At 42.0% G+C, this 17827-nt stretch overlaps 1 protein-coding gene across 1 annotated transcript in view; it reads left to right on the top strand.

Moving 5' to 3' along the window:
* The first annotated feature begins 428 nt into the window (after nucleotides 1-428).
* The window catches only part of prkn (parkin RBR E3 ubiquitin protein ligase), a 134572-nt gene continuing 117173 nt past the window's right edge, over nucleotides 429-17827 (top strand). Inside the window, 1 exon segment of the mRNA XM_051648078.1 lies at nucleotides 429-551. Within this exon segment, the coding sequence (XP_051504038.1) occupies nucleotides 429-551 (123 nt within the window).

Genomic DNA, 17827 nt, shown 5'->3' with positions numbered 1-17827 from the left:
TTCCACTTCCGGTCCATTCACCTCCCAAGAAGCGTTTGCTGTTGGATATACGGTGCATTCCAGCGGCTTTTCTCTCCTTCTGCACAGATCTGTGCAGATTACGCCCCTGGGCGCTTTGACAGTGCTAAAAGAGTTTATATTCCAAAGAGTATATTTTCTCTATTAGAGCAAACACATTGACGTGAACGTCTTTTTAAAGACGCGTCTTTTTCAAGAAGCCTTTCCGTCTTTGTGTGATTCCTGGAGATGGTCGCTATCTCTCCGCTTCCGACGGCCACAGGCGCTGCCTCACGTGTCTGGCTCGTTATCACACTGATGCAGCATTCGTGGATGGTTCATGTTCTCATTGCGAGAATATGACCATGGAAATGTTGTGGTCGCGGCTTTCCTTCTTCCAGGGGAAAGCCACTCTAGCCACCCCCCGTGCCATGCCTTCTACCTCCGGGTACGAGGCCGGCCCAGCTGACGCTGGAGGCAATTTATGGCTGAGAACTGGGCTCGGGCTGAGACGGAGCTGGCTGGGCTTTCGCCGCCGCAGGGGGATGCCCTCGGTGAGCAGACAGGATACGGGATCTTGAGCCGCGCCAGGGCAAGATGTGTTGTATAGCCTCTGTCTGCTTCCTCACCGCTGAAAACTGCTGAGTGAAGTCCTCGATGGTGTCGCCGAATAGGCCGATCTTGGAGATGGGGCATTGAGAAAGCGAACCTTGTCCACGTCCCTCATCTCAGGTGCCGTTCCTGGACCATGAGGGTGGACATCGCCTGCCTGAGTGCTCGCGCCATGACCTTCGTCACCCGGAATCTTCCTCTTTGAGAGGAAGATTCCACTCCAACCCGACACACACGGCAGCCCGGGCAAGCATGGTGGTTATCTCGCCGTCAGCCTCAGACTGGGCGGGCCGACCCGAAGGTCCACACCCACAGGTACATTAAACGCGATCGTCCCCTTAGTGCCCCTCGCCCGTAGCTTGGACGTGTGGCTAGCGCTTTCCAACCTGTCGCGGTGGTTGGCCAGGACCATCCGACTCGGCTACGCGATTCAGTTAGCCAGGCGCCCACCCCGGTTCAGCGGCATCCGCTTCACTTCGGTGAAGGGTGAGAATGCTGCCAAATTGCATGCAGAGATCGCGACCCTTCTGCGTAAGGGCGCGATAGAGCCTGTCCCTCCAGCCGAGATGAAGAAAGGGTTTTACAGGCCTTCATCATACCGAAGAAAGGCGGTGGGTTGAGGCCAATCTTGGTCTTGCAAGTTCTGAACCAGGCCTTGCACAGACTCCCGTTCAAGATGCTGACACCAAAGCACATTTTGGCATGTGTCCGGTATCAAGAAAAGTTGATGCATATGAGACTGCTTCAGCACTGGCTTCAAACTCGAGTCCCGAGATGGGCATGGTGCCGTGGCACACATCGCGTGGCCATCACGCCAATCTGCCTCCACTTGTTCAGCCCTTGGACAGACCTTGCATTTCTACGGGCAGTAGTTCCCCTACAGCAAGTGTCCAGGTGCGTCATCATTATGACAGATGCCTCCAAGCAAGGCTGGGGCACCGTGTGCAACGGGCATGCAGCCGATGGCTCCTGGACAGGACCGTGACTGTGTTGGCACATCAACTGCCTCGAGTTGCTGGTAGTATTGTTTGCCCTGCAGAGGCTTTTGCCATTGATCCGGGGCAAGCACATGTTGGTCCGGACGGACAACACAGAGACAGTAGCGTATATAAACCATCAAGGCGGCTTACGCTCACGTCGCATGTCGCAACTCGCCTGCCGTCTCCTCCTATGGATTCACCGGCAACTGAGGTCGCTGCAGGCCACTCACATCCCAGGAAACTTTAACACCACAGCAGATGCGCTGTTGCAGCAGGTGACGCACAGTGGAGAGTGGAGACTCCGCCCCCAGGTGGTCCAGCTGATTTGGAGTCGGTTCGGCAAAGCACAAGTAGACCTATTTGCCTCCTGAGAAACCTCCCACTGCCTTCTCTTGTATTCTCCGACGGGGGCCCCCCTCAGCCCAGACAGCTGGCCCCAGGGGCTGCGCAAGTATGTGTTCCCCCAACTGAGCCTACTTGCACAGACCCTGTGCAAGGTCAGGGAGGACGAGGAGCAGGTCACCCTCATGGCCCCGTATTGGCCCACCCAGATTTGGAAGGAAGGACCTTCTTTCTCAGGGACGGGGCACCATCTGGCACCCGCACCCAGACCTCTGGAACCTCCACATCTGGCCCTTGGACGGGAAGTGGAAGACCAAAGTGGCCTACCACCAGCAGTGGTAGACACGATCACACAGGCCAGAGCTCCCTCCATGAGGCAGCTTTATACCCTGAAGTGGCGTCGGTTCGCGAATTGGTGTTCTTCCCGAGCTGAAGACCCTCAGAGATGAACAGTCAGGTCAGTGCTTTCCTTCCTGCAGGAGAGGCTGGAGGAATGGCTGTCCCCCTCCACCTTGAAGGTGTATGTGGCTGCCATAGTGGCACACCACGATACAGTGGACGGTAAGTCCTTAGGGAAGCACTACCTGCTCATCAGGTTCCTGAGAGGTACCCAGAGGCTGAATTCTCTTAGGCCATGCCTGTTCCCCTCATGGGATCTCTCCATGGTCCTCCTGGGCCTTTGCAGAGCCCCCTTTTGTGCTGCTAGAGTCAGTCGAGTTGAAAGCCCTCTCCTTGAAGATGGCCCTACTGATTGTGCTCACCTCCATCAAGAGGGTCGGGGACCTGCAAGCGTTCTCTGTCAGCGATACCTGCCTGGAGTTCAGTCCGGGTGACTCTCACGTAATCCTGAGACCCTGGCCGGGCTATGTGCCCAAGGTTCCCACAACCCCCTTAAGGGATCAGGTGGTGAACCTGCAAGCGCTGCCCCAGGAGGAGGTAGACCCAGCCCTGTCGTTGCTGTGTCCGGTGTGTACTTTGCTTATCTACTTGGATCGCATGCAGAGCTTTAGACGCTTTGAGCAGCTCTTTGTCTGCTTTGGCAGACAGCAGAAAGGGAACACTGTCTCCAAACAGAGGCTTGCCCACTGGATCGTGGATGCCATCACTATGGCATACCAGGCCCAGGCCGTGCCCGCCCCTTCGGGAATATGAGCACACTCCACAAGGAGTCTGGCATCCTCGTGGGCACTGGCCATGGCACCTCTCTAGCAGGCATCTTCAGGGCAGCGGGCTGGGTGACTCCCAATACCTTCGCAAGATTTTACAATCTCCGGATTGAGCCGGTTTCGTCCCGTGTTCAGGAATAAGTTCAGGAATACGGACAGCTGGCCGGGTGTATTGCTTGTGTATAGCACCTTTCCCTCCAAAGAGGTGAAGATGTGTGCTTCTTTTCCCATGCGAGTTCACGAACCCGTGAACCCTGGATGTCCGTCCTCCCTAGCCCTGTGACTTGTGAATTCAGCGGAGGAATTCACAGCCGGAACCAGTACATGTGTTAATATGCCCTTGCTGAGGTAGGTGCTCCACAGGTGCCGGTTACTCCGGTAACCCCCTGTGGTGTATTTTACATAGTACGGTCTCCCTGTCAGCAGACCTGTGTCTCCCTTCGACAGAGCCATGTGTGTAGAGCTCCTCCCCTTTCAGGCAGGGCCTACCACTGCGCCTCTTCCATGTGCGGCTCTGAGCCCACATGATGTGCTTGCCACATGTTACCTCCCCTCCGGGCAGGATATGGTCTCCGAGGGGGCTTTTCTCCCTGAAAGAATAGGATAGGAAAAGAACACCTTTCCCGGAGCATATATTGAGCTCTAAAATGGCCCCAGCTGAATAACTGAATACTCCGTGGAGAGAAAACATTGAGAGAAAAGGCCGCGGCTGGCGCAGCCTGCTCTCATACTAGATACGTCTCTTCCCCCACCTAGGGATGTGGGGAACTATACAACGTTTTTTGGGGCTTTAGGGGAGGCTACGTGCAGACCGGTGCACCTGCTACTACGCACGCAGCAGCTTGCTTGCACCTGCACCGGCAGTCCATGTTACACGGTTCAGCTAGCTGTGGCATTTTGTATAGGGACCCCTAGTGTCACTACATCGACACAACGTTGAGTGAATGACAGAAGGGGAATGTCTCGGTTACTGTCGTAACCTCTGTTCCCTGATGGAGGAAACAAGACATTGTGTCCCCCCTGCCACAACGCTGTACTACCCACTGAAATGGCCGGGACCCTGTCTCGGCTCCTCAGCACAAAACCTGAATGAGTGGTTGCGAGCAAGCTCCTTTTATACCCGTATGTCCGAGGGAGTGGCATGCAAATTCCATTTGCCAATTCTCATTGGCCTTTTCTCAAAGATTTGAGGTGTTTGGGGCTCCCAAGGGCGACCCCTAGTGTCACTACATTGACACAATGTCTCGTTCCCTCCATCAGGGAACGGAGGTTACGACAGTAACCGAGATGTTTTTTTATAAAGATAGGATAGGATGGATGGATTGAAGACAGGATAGACAATCCTAATTGTCTAAACAGTCCATTTCTTTATATAGTGCTCTTGAATGAAATCTGCCATTTATATGTCATCTCATTCTGTCTTTTTTATGTGCCATATCTCTTACATTTATCAGCTGGTGGTTTATAAGGGACTTGCGGGTTGAAGCCAGTAATGTGTGTATGTGTGTGTCTGTGGCCCCTCAGGTGCACTGGCCTCAACACCACAGGCACAAGCCGAGTCACACTACTTAATTACCATTGTTAATTATCAGCCTTTCTGCCCAACCTGTGCATCTGTGATGGGCCTTGATGGACAGTCATGCTCTTGTGTCCAAAATCATCAACTCTAAGAGTGATACATGATTTTCCCTTCTCTGAGATGATATCACTAGATGTCAAGACAAATATATAATCAATAGTGGTTCACTTTACCATGTTTATGGTTTTATAGTTGCAGTGTATCATTTTTAGATACTAGTAGCACCAGACAGAATTGCAACAATAATCCCCCCCCCACCCCCCCTCCCAATACATTTAAAATATTTATTTTATTGTAGTAAATTTTTTACCAGTGTGCTATTTTTGGAGGTCTCTTTAAATAATCAAATTGACTATTTTTCCTTGTCTGCTGCCTTGGACGTCACAACTGGGAGGACAGTAGCTAGTATCCAGTGAAGGGCTTGGTGTGCATGTCCTTGTGGAGCCATCTGCCAATCCACATTTACATTATACCATTTGTATTTTTTCTTTTTTTTTTTTTACATTATTCATTTATTTATTTTTATTGTATTTTTTTGTGGCTCCAGAGCGATTACTTACAATACATTTATGGCTCAGGTGATTTGGAAAAAATCCAAAATTAGGGATGTCCCGATACTATCACAAACTATTCTGTTTCCCCCTGTCTTCAAGAGACTCTGATGTTGTCACCTTCACTACATTTTCCAAGTTGCACTGTAATCATCCTCACCTGTCTTCCCTCATCATTGTGTTCAGCTGTTTTGTGTTACCCATAATTTGTACCTTTATTTATACCCTTCATGTTCAGTTATGAGTTGTCTTGTCTATGGCAGCATAGAACAATCTTTATCCTTTTGTGAACAATGCTAAGTGGTTTGTATTATTCTTATGGTTGATGCTAATCTCTTTTGTTTATAAACACTGTGGAATCTCTAAAGTTTGTAGTTTTTGACTTTCATTATTAAAGTACTGCCCTTGGGTTAAACCAGCATCTCTCTCCTTGTTTATGGGTGACAGATAAAAAACATTTTTTTTTTTTTTTTTTTTTGAGAACAAGTACGATGCTTCCTTTTTGTACTCACCCATACAGAGTCCGCTACCTTTTTTTTTTTTCTCTGAAATTCCACATCAACAGTTTCATTTTATCATCAAAATGGTGTTAAAATAAAGGAATTTATTAAAACTTTTATCAAATGAAAATATAAATTTTCAACATAATATTGTATTCTTTTTTATTTTGAAGTGTTTCTTTGTTGCTATGATGGTAGCTTCTCTGTCTGGAAAAGCCAGTTGCTACATGACTCAAAGTGATTATTAAACCGCAAAAAGGCTGCTATTTAAATAAATAATTATGTAGTCTGTGTGTGCCTCGCACTACAAAGTGAAATAACGCTCTGCTCGCGGTCATATGCTACAAACAGAGCGTAATGCTCTTGATGGTGTTTTCCGTGTATGAGCTAAGGAGCTCTAGAAGGTATGAGCACTTTGTCTTTATGTCAGAACAACACCGGCTCCACAAATTTGAAGCGCATAGCACATGCAGACTATACAGTATGTTTATCTAATTAAATCACAGCTTTTGTCTCACTCAGGACAAAACATGATTTTAATTAGTGCACTGAATGATTACGTACTGACATTCGTACATCAGATGTTTTTTGGCATAGGAGCATTTTTATAAGCACTAGTACAAGTACATGAGTGCGGTATCAGGCCCGATACCGATACCAGTATCAGAATCGAGACATCCCTATCCAAAATGTTAACTGAAGATTAAACTTTACCCTTAAATCTAAACAGATCTATCACAGTATTTATTTAGCTGATTACTTGTGCAGCAATTTGTTTATAAAATATTATCAGTATGGGTCAGTTATGTATTGGGAGATGCATATGCTAGGCTAGCTACTGTAGAATAACCATAATATGTTTAGAAATACATTATTTTGGTTGCATAATACTAATATTTGAGATCACCCAACCCCACCCCTAAACCTAACCACTTATAAACAATAAAGAAATCATGTACCAGACAAAAAAATATATATTTTTGAACACCTAACTCTACTCTTACACCTAAACCTAACCAATTCTCAACAATATAAAAGATGTTACAAGCAGATACAAGTAAAATTAATTCCAAAAAAAATACAAAAAAGCGCATTCAATGTATTTCAAATGGCTCTGAAGTGCTGCATTTAACATCTTCTGAAGTCACACAAGAGCTTATTCAGAGGAACAAAGTGAAACTGAAGGTTATAATCACTGAAAATCTATTCTCTGTGAAGGTAGTCACATCTCTTTCAAAAATATACAACCAATAATTTGCATGTTGCTGTCATGTCAGTCACATGACCCTCGTGAACAATGGTATTTGACATCACTGATGCCAAAGCTGTCGTAATACTTCTTGAGGCAGCAATTTTTAAATGTTCGAATGTGAGTGCGAGTTGGGATCTGAATGTTACTGTAGATGGGGATGCTGATCACTAAATAAAGACTTTTAACTTTCCTTATATAAAGATATCACATGACATCGGAAGACCTGGAATATAGTGCACAAATAGAAGATTATGGGGGTATTTACACTTGGTCACTTCATGCGTTTTTACTGATCGGATTGCTATCTGATTGAATAAGCACATTCCATTCCCGCACCATTTGCAAATAAAACAGAGTTCACTTCCATGATTATGCTAATGCCGGGCAGTGAATTGAAAGATGTGATTTATCATTTGATTCCAAGTGACTTTTCCCCATGTGTGTGTGAATTTTTCCCTCGGGGCTTGTCGTAAGATGCGTCATGTGCTTCAGCTGCGCTCATTGTCAGTGTTTAGTTTCAGTTTCGTCAGTGATCTGAATTAAATAAATGGGGAAAAATGTTCAGTCTCTCCTACAACGTCAATCCGTTTCTTAATTTGGTATTATTTATTGTGCGACATGAACCCTATGCAAATACTCTGTAACAGCTGATATATTTCGCATTTTCCCCTGTTTCCCTATGCTGTTTAGGAGGAGTAAAGTTTACATATGCGTCTTGAACAGCCAGATGCATTCACACTTGACAGAGTTTCGAATGGAAATGCATCTCAAACCACCTCCGAAGGTGGTTTCATCATGAGAGTGTGTTGCATAAAGTAGGAGAAAGTATTTTAACATGGTCGAGCACCATGTTTTTTCTGTCCCTCTACTTTTTTTATAGATATATCCCTCTTCTTTCTTGTTAATAGGAGAGGACGGTTGGAGGAGGGAATATTTTCTAATGTAACATTTTTAACTGTGTGCTTGATGAACGGTGCTCGGTGGAATCAATTTGCCCATTGGTCTGTCGGGTAACTCTCCTCTAGACAGAGCCACCATCCTCTCGTCTTCTACTCCAACCCAGTTTTTCTTATTTCTCCTCTTCTCTCCTCCCACTCCCACCCTTCCCTCCATTTGGATAGATGGAGAGCACTATAGGTAGTTCTGTATCACGACCATTGTGTTGTGGCTCCAACAAGCCTGTCTATTTTTGTCATTCCAGTCATATCTCTAAAAGTAGAGAGGCAGAGAATGAAAAAGCCTTACAGTAGTATTTGTTCTCTTAATTGCTCAAACAGAGCTCTGGAATGGAAGAATCAATCTTCTTTATTGTTATGGTAGGGGAAATTAAAGGCTATGGAGTTGGCAGTATTTTATGGTGCTTTTTTCAGTGCTGTAGCTGTGCTTTATTGCTAATCAATGAAAAGTAGACCAATCCGAGCCCAGGGAAAGTGGCCTGCAATGTCAGCCAATGTTCCAAAGGTGTTCTCACAGTAATTACCTTCTTATTTCCATGAATGCTATAGGGATTTGTAAAATGTGATTCATATTTTCAAAATCGATTAGTCTGTGAGCTGTTGGTTTTAAGAAAGCCCTGTATAATTACGCAGGTTTAGAGTCACATCTACCAGATGCCAATTAGATACGTTTCATAAGGAATGTACTCATAAGATTATTCTAGCTTTTAAAAACAGCTGGAGTAGGCAAAACAGAATAGAAAAGTACGTAGGAGTCTCGTGACTTTAAAAAAATAAGAATAATAATATTTTCATTTGACAGTCTGTCTTAAAACCACAGCGCTCTTGGCATGAGACGCTGGTAAAAACAAAGCGAGTTGTGATGCAAAAAATAAATACATAAGAAATATGTCTGTATGTGTACATAGACAGACAATTAAAAAAATAGCGAACACTGAATTCAAGAACACAAAGGGTAATATATATATTTTTTGGAGCAAATAGTTTTCCTAAAAATGTATGGCAACATATGTCGACAGCGGGACTAAGTTGTAAAATGTTGAATTATACCAAGCTATAGAATGTCAGATTTTTATTTTGATCAAATTTTTTATTGTGTTTCCAGTAGTGTTGTTTATTCATGTTCTTGAGATGTTACAGACATTACATCAGAAATTAGAATAATTAATTCTGATTCAAAGTAATGGCCAGCATCATCCAATCACTCCCAACCATGTTAAAATAAAAATGTACATTATTAAATTCTGAATCTATGTACTGATTACCATTGACCCATATCTGCCAAACATGTTGAGTGGTCCAAAAATCATCTGCAGCCTGAAACTGAACTTTTGGTCGGATTTTAGGAGAGAAGGCACTTCGCTGCAGAGAGAGCTATTGGATGCTCCCTTGCTCCATTGCTCCCTATTTAGTGAATGACTTAACCTCCTGTGTGCTGTCTGTCTGCACTGGTCTCAGAACAGTTCAAAATGTAACTTATTTTCATCCTACTCCCCAGCCCAGAGTCTTCAGAACTGAGATCAGTTGGTTAAAATTTATTTAAATTATGCGTTGCTTGACGAAGCCAAAACACAACATCCACGCATATGTTCGTGGGGACGCACAAGGTTAAAGAGAAAGAATTTGTAGATGCAAGAGAGAGTTTTAAGCCAGAAACATACTAAAAATGTGTACATGTGAGCGCAAATGCGAGTACTTGGCCAATGCATTGCTAACATGCGGTCTGGTTGCTGTGGCGATAACAAACCTCAGTACTCAAGGGGGCGATATAGTTACCTTCCAAAGTCTGTGCCATTAAACTTACTATGTTATTGTGTTATTGTTCAGGTAAATTGCTATAAATATATTGCCTTAATATTTTAACTTACTTGTTCAGCAGTATTCTCTTAAAAAGTTTGCTTTGTCATGGAAATAGTTGATTTGAAAGAGAAAACTCACCGTAGAGGCGGCCAGTTCACACTATTGTCGGCTACAGCACCCCTTGCGGAAACCTTGAGACAACCTTGCGTCGTGTTATGAATTGTGGTCTGACACATTTTGGAACGCAGCAATGCACAAAGTCAAGCTTATATAGCTAGAAGCACCTGCGCTATTGTACTTGCATGAGGTATATTTCGACCTTTACTGTGCTCACAGTTCTTTAAGACTGTTAGCATGCTAAAAGCACAGCACAGAGATAATTATAGACCTCCTTGAGATAAATTAGTCAACCTCACTAATCATCTAGTCACCCATCTCCAGAACACAAGAGGTGCATCCCAAAATACACACTTCTGCAACATCATTCTGTAGTGTAAGTAGTGCGAGTAGCATGATCACACTGAAAATGCTATGAAAAGTGTACTTCAAGTACCCAGATCATTTACTTCTTTAACCGAAATAACAGAGTGTGGAAAGTTGGACACTTCATGTACTCGGCGCTCGTGGCTCACCCTACGTAGCGGAAGGGGCAGGGTTACCTGGACGCGATTCTAACCTGACAAAACAATTGGAATTATTAGTGAATGTGGCAACTTGCAAAACTTCTGTGAAAACATAACCTTGCAAATGTGCTGAATAAATATGTATGTTTTTGAGACATAACTGTTGGACTGAGGTTTGCTAATGTGCTAAAGCTAGCGGTAACACATCATATGCATTTGAAACGTCACTTCCGTCAGCTGAAAAATGGCAAATGCTTTGGTGCACAATGTATAGTGCATCATTTGGGACACAACTTGTGTCCAGAACCAAGTGCCCATGAGTAAAGTTGGCAGCAAGCAGGTTGTTTATTTCCGAGGGGACCACCTTGAAATAAACTAGTTGACCTCACCAATCACCTGGTCAGTTGTTGGATGACTAATTTACTATTTGACCATCCTGACCCATTCCTAAAACACAACGAGCCATCAGTTTCCATACACTGAATTCTTTATCACCCTCTTTGACTTAATTTCTCCATCCTCCCTTTCATAAAACATTCTTCTGACCCTGCCTCTTTTTGTCTCCTTGCTTCTACTCCTCCTCTCTGTCTGGCTCCAGAGCTAAAGAGTCCCCAGATTCTATTTCTCTCAGAAGCTTCAGTGCAGAATTAAGTCACTCTGTCTTTATATAACTGCCTGTGTGCGGCCTAGATTGATCTGGCTCCCTGCCACTCCAGGTGGGCACAAATCATTGGCTGGTCATGAAACCCCAGTCACCCCTCTTTTGATTGACAGTGCTGTGCCTCATCTGTCTTGCACTCTTTTCTTGTCTCTGCTTTCTCGGAATAACAGTCGCGGCATGTTATCTGTAAATAACACACATTCCATTAAAAGGCTGGCAGGTAGATTTTCTCCTTCCTGAGCTGCTAAATGGAGCAGTTTTCTGTAGTCATTCAGAGAACGTGGTCAGTACCATTGGCTGGTTGTAGAGCTGCTCATGTACATTGTGAGCAAGACTACAAGCGATCACTGATTTCAATGCAATACCAGTTGATGGTGACTAGGGGTGTAAAGGTTTCACAGAACAGTATACATGTTTTTGTTTTTTATACCATTGACATCATCTCATTAACGATAGGGAGCATGTCTTTTAACCAGCATGTTTACATACAGTACCACGATACTGTAATGCCATGGTATTTTATGTGATTGTTTTCATACCGTGAAAATCTCATACCGGTAGACCCTTAATAGTAACTCACTTTAAGCTTAAAAAAGTCTTCCATGCAACTTGGCATCATTTTCCAAGGCCTCTGAAGGCATACAATCACTTTTTATAATGAACACACCAAAATGTAATTTGTTATTCACTCTCAAATCAAATAAAATCATTGATCAACTCCCGTACAGCGCACAAATCAAATATGGTGATACGTCAATACCATCAATGGTTCTTATTGATTCATTGGTGCCTCGTTGGTTCTTGCATGTCTTTTCACCAAATGTCATGACACAAGAACCAATGAGGTTTAATATTATCACAATATTTGATTTTGCCTCTGTATACAGGGGTTGATCAATGATTTGGGCTGAGAGCGGAACAGAATGCATGTGTCTCGAAATGCCCTGAAGGTCTTGTAACTTGACCCAGCATCTCGAAAACTGAAAAAGCAGCCAGACGCATTGCAAAGATCAACGGTGTCTGTATAAATGGCACCAAAACCTAACTTTAAACCCATTGGTTGGGAGTAATGTTGTTCCAGTACCAACAAAATTGTTGTCCTACTTGGGTAAATCATGTTAAATTGCTTGATTAGTGAGCACTGCATGACCAGACCTTCTAAGACACTCTAAAACCAGAACTTTCAAGGTCAGGCCTTTCTAGAAGGAATAACATTGCACCAAAATTCTGGGTATTATTCAGGACCACAGGTCTATAACTGTATAAAGCAAGCGAAAATTACAGTCCTCTGCATCTATGTAAATGTTCATGTTGGAGTTGTCTGCCATGTTTTACAGTTAGACACATTGGCCTTTTTCTATAATATGAATGAAAAGAGGACATTTTGCACTAAAACCAGTATAAATGGGAGGGTTTATATGTGCATTAAGTAATTGTATGATCAATACACTCAAGGAACTGAAGCAAACTGTCTTTAAGATCCTTCTCAGGTGCTTTCAAATGTAAAACTGCAGGAACACAAAATTAACTAAGACTCAACATGACCTACACATTTGTGTTCAGGCAGACACATTCCAAGTGCATCTCTCTTAATCTTGCCACTACTGATCTTTTCAGTTCACCCTGTGCTCAGGTTCCTCCACAAATTTATGCTAGATGCCTCAAACCATGTCTAATGTTATGGTCCAATGGAACCAAGACATGGGGTGTGATAGCAGAAGTAATTGGAGCTGTGAGACTGTGGGATAACGTGTTTGTTGGTTGCATTTGGGTTGTACCTTTGGCTCGACCTTTGGAGTATACTGCTCCAAGGTCCTGTGCAGGTGGAATCTGCAGATTTTTTCCACATTTTCTGTGCTGATTTCGGGGTCAGTCTGCAGAATCTATAAAATGGAGGTGAGGGTACTACACTCTTATTGGAAATGAAAGGATTATTCCAAATATTTCCAATCTGGTCTCATAAAATCATGTTACTATACTGTACCTACATTTTTGAAAAATGATTTTTACATGGCTCATTGTATGTATCACGACAGTTTTCTGGTGAAATGAACACTAGAGTTGCTAAAATAACTTTTATTCCCTCACACAAATCGAGACTAAAATGGCAGATTCATAAACACTTATTTTTCGCCATTTTATGACATCATAACACTTTTACGATAGCGCATGACTTTTTAAGGGATACTTTAGGGGATATTTTAATGTTTGTGTTACATAATCAACTACATTTACAAACTTGTTTAAGCATAATCAAATTGCGTGGAAGCTCAACTTATAAAGTGTTGCACTTGTGATTCAAAAAGTGTCACAGAAACACCAAAAATTTGGGTTAGGTTTAAGGTTTAGTGTAGGATGGTGCTTCTTGATGATTTTAAAATCAATAGAGCAGCAACCTTAAAAACCGTAATCTTTTTTCATCTCACATTTGCTTATCACACTGTCAGTTAGGTTTAGATTCAAGGTTTAGTTTTGTTCATTTAAAACTCTATAGACCATTAACCTTCAAAACCTCATCTGTTTCGGGCAGTTTTAGTGCCAGACAGTGGACATTTCACCTTGGAAGTGCCGCGATACATTTAAGGAACTACGTAATATAATTTTGCAAAAATACTGCCAGAGTCACATAATTTTCATGAGATCAGGTGGAATATTTCATATTTCACTTTGGATATAATCTTCCACCAATTGAATGATTTATGGTGTTTCATTGGTGAATTATTTTTTTGAAGGAATCTTTAAAATAAACTAATTATTCTGACTCACTTCCATGCACAGACTTGTATTTTTGTTTGTCTCTCCTGCATTTTGCATCACAAATACCATACTGCTTCTAACAATGCAACCACAGTAGTTGTTGAAAAATGTTACAGAGCAGTTCTACCTGGTTTAAATTACATGTGGTAGATTGTAGTAGTTTGTCGCAGATTCTAGAATTCAGCCTCTTGCCGCTCCGTAATCGGGCCTACTGATGATTGCATTATGTCACTATCACTGACTGACGAAAAACTCTGACAGTCCAGGCACGTCAAGATGCACTTGGCAAATTGATGCCTGCTGTGATGAAACATGACAAAGGGGGAATTTACTCATTTGTTATCCTCCTGGAAGGCAGACAAAACAATGAGGGAGATTATGGAAATCAGCACGACGGCACACGCCACCCTCGACCTGCCCTGATGGCAGCTCCGTGCTCGATACAGTCTTATCTTCAACCTAGTCATTGCTATTCTTAACTTAATCAGAATAAATAGTTAAAATGGAAATAGACCAGTTGCCCCGACATTAAAGCTTGCTTGGTAATACAGCATGAAGAAATCTGGCACTATTGATGTGTCTAATAAAGGAAGAGGCATTTTCATAAAGTGCTGAAATACTCACGTTGTGATTGTGACATTAAAGGAATATTTCAGCCAAAAATGACAATTCTGTCATTATTTACTCACCCTCATGGCTTTCCAAATAGGGTTGGGGACCGAGAACAGGTTCTTATTATATCATTAAAAAGTCTGTGTAAACACGCCTTTTGCAAGGATTGTATTAAATTTATCTCTGATGTTATATTTGCTCTGTTAAAATCTAAAATTATAATTTCGCAACATACAGTACTGGGTAGTTAATGCAATAAAAATGCCATTTCTTATTTCCAATTGTTAATGTTACCATTAAAGAATCTTAATCGTTAAGAGGAATGAAATCAGAACTGGAATAATTGAATTCCTCACAGTTCCCATTCTTATTTCCAAACCTGTATGCTGTTTTTGTTCTGTGTAACACGAAAGTAGAAATTTTTGAAGAATTTTAACGTTGCTCTACACAAAAAAAAAAAAAAAAAAAAAAGAAAGGAAAACGCAGGTTATTTGTTATTATTTGTGATCTACACAACAAAATTATGTTTCTCTTCTAAACTTGTTTTCTTTGCTTTTGTTTAGTGTAGGTTAATTCTCTAAAATGTGTGCTGTACTAGATTACATTATGTAGGGTGAATGTGAACCAATCAGGTTTATTCAGTAACATGGGAAAGGGGATTTGTGCCAAGGATTTGTAGTTCCCAGCATGCTTTGCATGGGAGAGTAAAGATTTTGAAATGTAAGTGTTATTTAATGCAGGTTGAGGACAGGTACACAAACGACATGCTGTATGTTGCTTTACTCAAGTAGCAAATACTACTTAACATTAGTAAACTAAAGTATGCAATTGCTAGCTAAAAGTTAGCTAACTAGCATAACTTTTTTAACATAAATCAGTAATGTCACTCAAAAATATTATGTTAAACTGAAGAAATTTGTTAGGTGTTATTAACGCGTTAACTTCGACAGCACTAGTACAAATACTATAAATAATTTTACTGTTGTGTTCCAATGAAAAAAGAACACCATAGGAGTTCGGTACAAAATGAGGTTTGAAGCCATGCAAAATGCATGTTTGGTCTCTACATCCTTGTCCACCTATCTCTGATATGATTTGATGTATTTTTGGCCTGCATTTGGCTCATGTCATTTGTCTCCAAATGTGGTTGGCAGAATACCTTTATTAAAGAATGTCACGCTTTAACAACAAGCAATCACTCAACCACCTCTTAAAGAGCGAAGCAGAACCTAAGCTTTTGTCGTTTAGCAGCAATCAGCGCAAGCTTTGCCCCCTCAGTGCTCATGTCAAGAATACCAGCAGATGCAATTTCCTGGAAGAGCTATGGCTGAGTGATACTGAGCCTTAATGAACGAACCTCTCTCTCTCTTTCTTTGTCTCTCTCTCTCTTTCTCTCTCTCTCTCTCTCTCTCGCTTGCTTTCTCTGAGTATGTTTTTGTCTAAAAGTAAATTTATTGTAAATCCTATATCTTGTTATATCCACTGATATATATCTGGATTGCTCATGATGTCATATCAGTGAACCATACTGCTATGCCCAAACATTCCAATGTCCCTATTGACTTAATAGGAAATCATCTCATTTCTGAAAGTGAACATTAGTCATTGTTACGATCCAGTGTTGTGTTTTGTTTTGTTTACCTTTCTAATGTTTTTTTTTTTTTTTTTTTTTCTGTGTGATTTCTTAGGACCGAATCACTGATTGACTCGGTGATTGAAGGATTGAATAGATCCACCCCTCAGTGATTACGGTTGGCTGACTAATTGAAATGGTTGACTTATAATTGGGAGAGCTGCTCTCTGGAAGGGGGTGGTGTGCGACTTTGGGCTGGTCACATACAGTATCTCCACGCTCTCAGACCAACCGGCAGATCAACAAAAGCCACAGTGATATTTGAGTTGTTATTTTCTTATGTTAACTTGTTTATGTTATTAGTTTAATGCAGCAATCTGTAGGGGTAACCTGTCCTTTCTTTTGAGAACTATTTTAACTTTGTTTATTGTCAGTGTAATTAGGTTAATTGGTATGTATTTTCTTTTCATTCATTAGGTTATGTATTTATCCATTTTCTTTTTCTAAGTGGGTTTGTTTTTTGTTTTGGACCTTTGGTTACCCTAAAGCCAAAAAAAGAACTATTGCTGCTCTTAAATTTAAACAATCATTTTGATAAATAATAGAAAAATGTACTTTTCGTTGTCGCATATTCTTGGTCTGGCGGTTGGCTGAAATCTCGTATTTTATTACCCCTCACATCCTAGATGAGGGATGTAATATCATTCAATCACTGATTTTATATCTGAAATCTGCATGTACATCCCTACAATGCAAACGTCCTACTCATGTAACCATTTATTTAAAGTCTGGGATTTTTCCTGTTCCTTGAGTTATGTACAGGATATCTATCAAACAGTATCCACCTCTAACAAACATTATCAGCAAACAGATCAGCTAAATGTAAACATGTTCAATGAAACTGAGGTAAAATACAAACAGACATTTTCATATTTGTGAAAATCAAAGTGTTTGTTCAGAGTTACTTGTTTTATGTTTTCATCAGAAAATGCCTTGTTCTCACGGTCGCTTGAATAAGAGCGTGCGCTTTCCCTCTATCACACGCGCAGCAAAGCTGAATCAAATTAAACTGATACGCTAGGTTTAAATGGCAAACAAACACACATTTAACACGTATTTATGTATCCATGTTGACTACAGAGAGCACTTCAATATGAAAACAAGAAATTCCCGGGCATTTAAGGCGATTTAGAAATCCCAGTCTGACTTTTCTAAAGTCCCTTTAGGGGTTAAAGACGTATTGTCACCCTAAAAAAGCAGACATTACAGCTTTTCTTACTTGCAGTAAAACTTGTGGACAGTTTTGCTGCTTCCAGACTGTACTGACAGACTGAACACCGGGAAGGTGTTTGCTCTGACATAGCGATCCATGTATATCTTCTCCCTCGTAACTAATATTATCCGTAACAAGCAAATGAAACACGATTGTCACTAGAGGGTGAAATGCAACTGTCTTATCTGCAGGTCGGAGATGGTGAAATGGAGGCGTTTTCAGCTGTCAGTCATTGATGCTCAATGACAGATTTGGCATACCAAGATGGCCGCTTGAACACTTCCGGTGGCTTCACCTCCTGTTGGCAGTTTACCGTTGCGACAGCGATCCAGTTCTACCCTTTATTTTTTAGTCCTGGTACTTTTCCTTTAATAACTTTCTAGATGACAACTTGTACGGGGAACAGAACACCCGAGGAGACTGTTGCATTCACATTCACATACTTACCATTGTAGTGACATCATCTAGAACTGAGCATTTTTCTTCTGACGTGGTTGGAACACGTAATTCAAAATCAACAACACCGACGGAGGGTTCCGGGATCAGTTACACTTTTGTTAGGGCTGTTCTACATGAGCTTTGGATGCATCCGA

The sequence above is a fragment of the Myxocyprinus asiaticus genome, chromosome 21, assembly GCF_019703515.2.
Source record: "Myxocyprinus asiaticus isolate MX2 ecotype Aquarium Trade chromosome 21, UBuf_Myxa_2, whole genome shotgun sequence".
NCBI classification, from domain to species: Eukaryota; Metazoa; Chordata; class Actinopteri; order Cypriniformes; family Catostomidae; genus Myxocyprinus; species Myxocyprinus asiaticus.
Note: the sequence above shows the minus strand (reverse complement) of the source record. Positions and strands in the feature narration are given on the sequence as shown.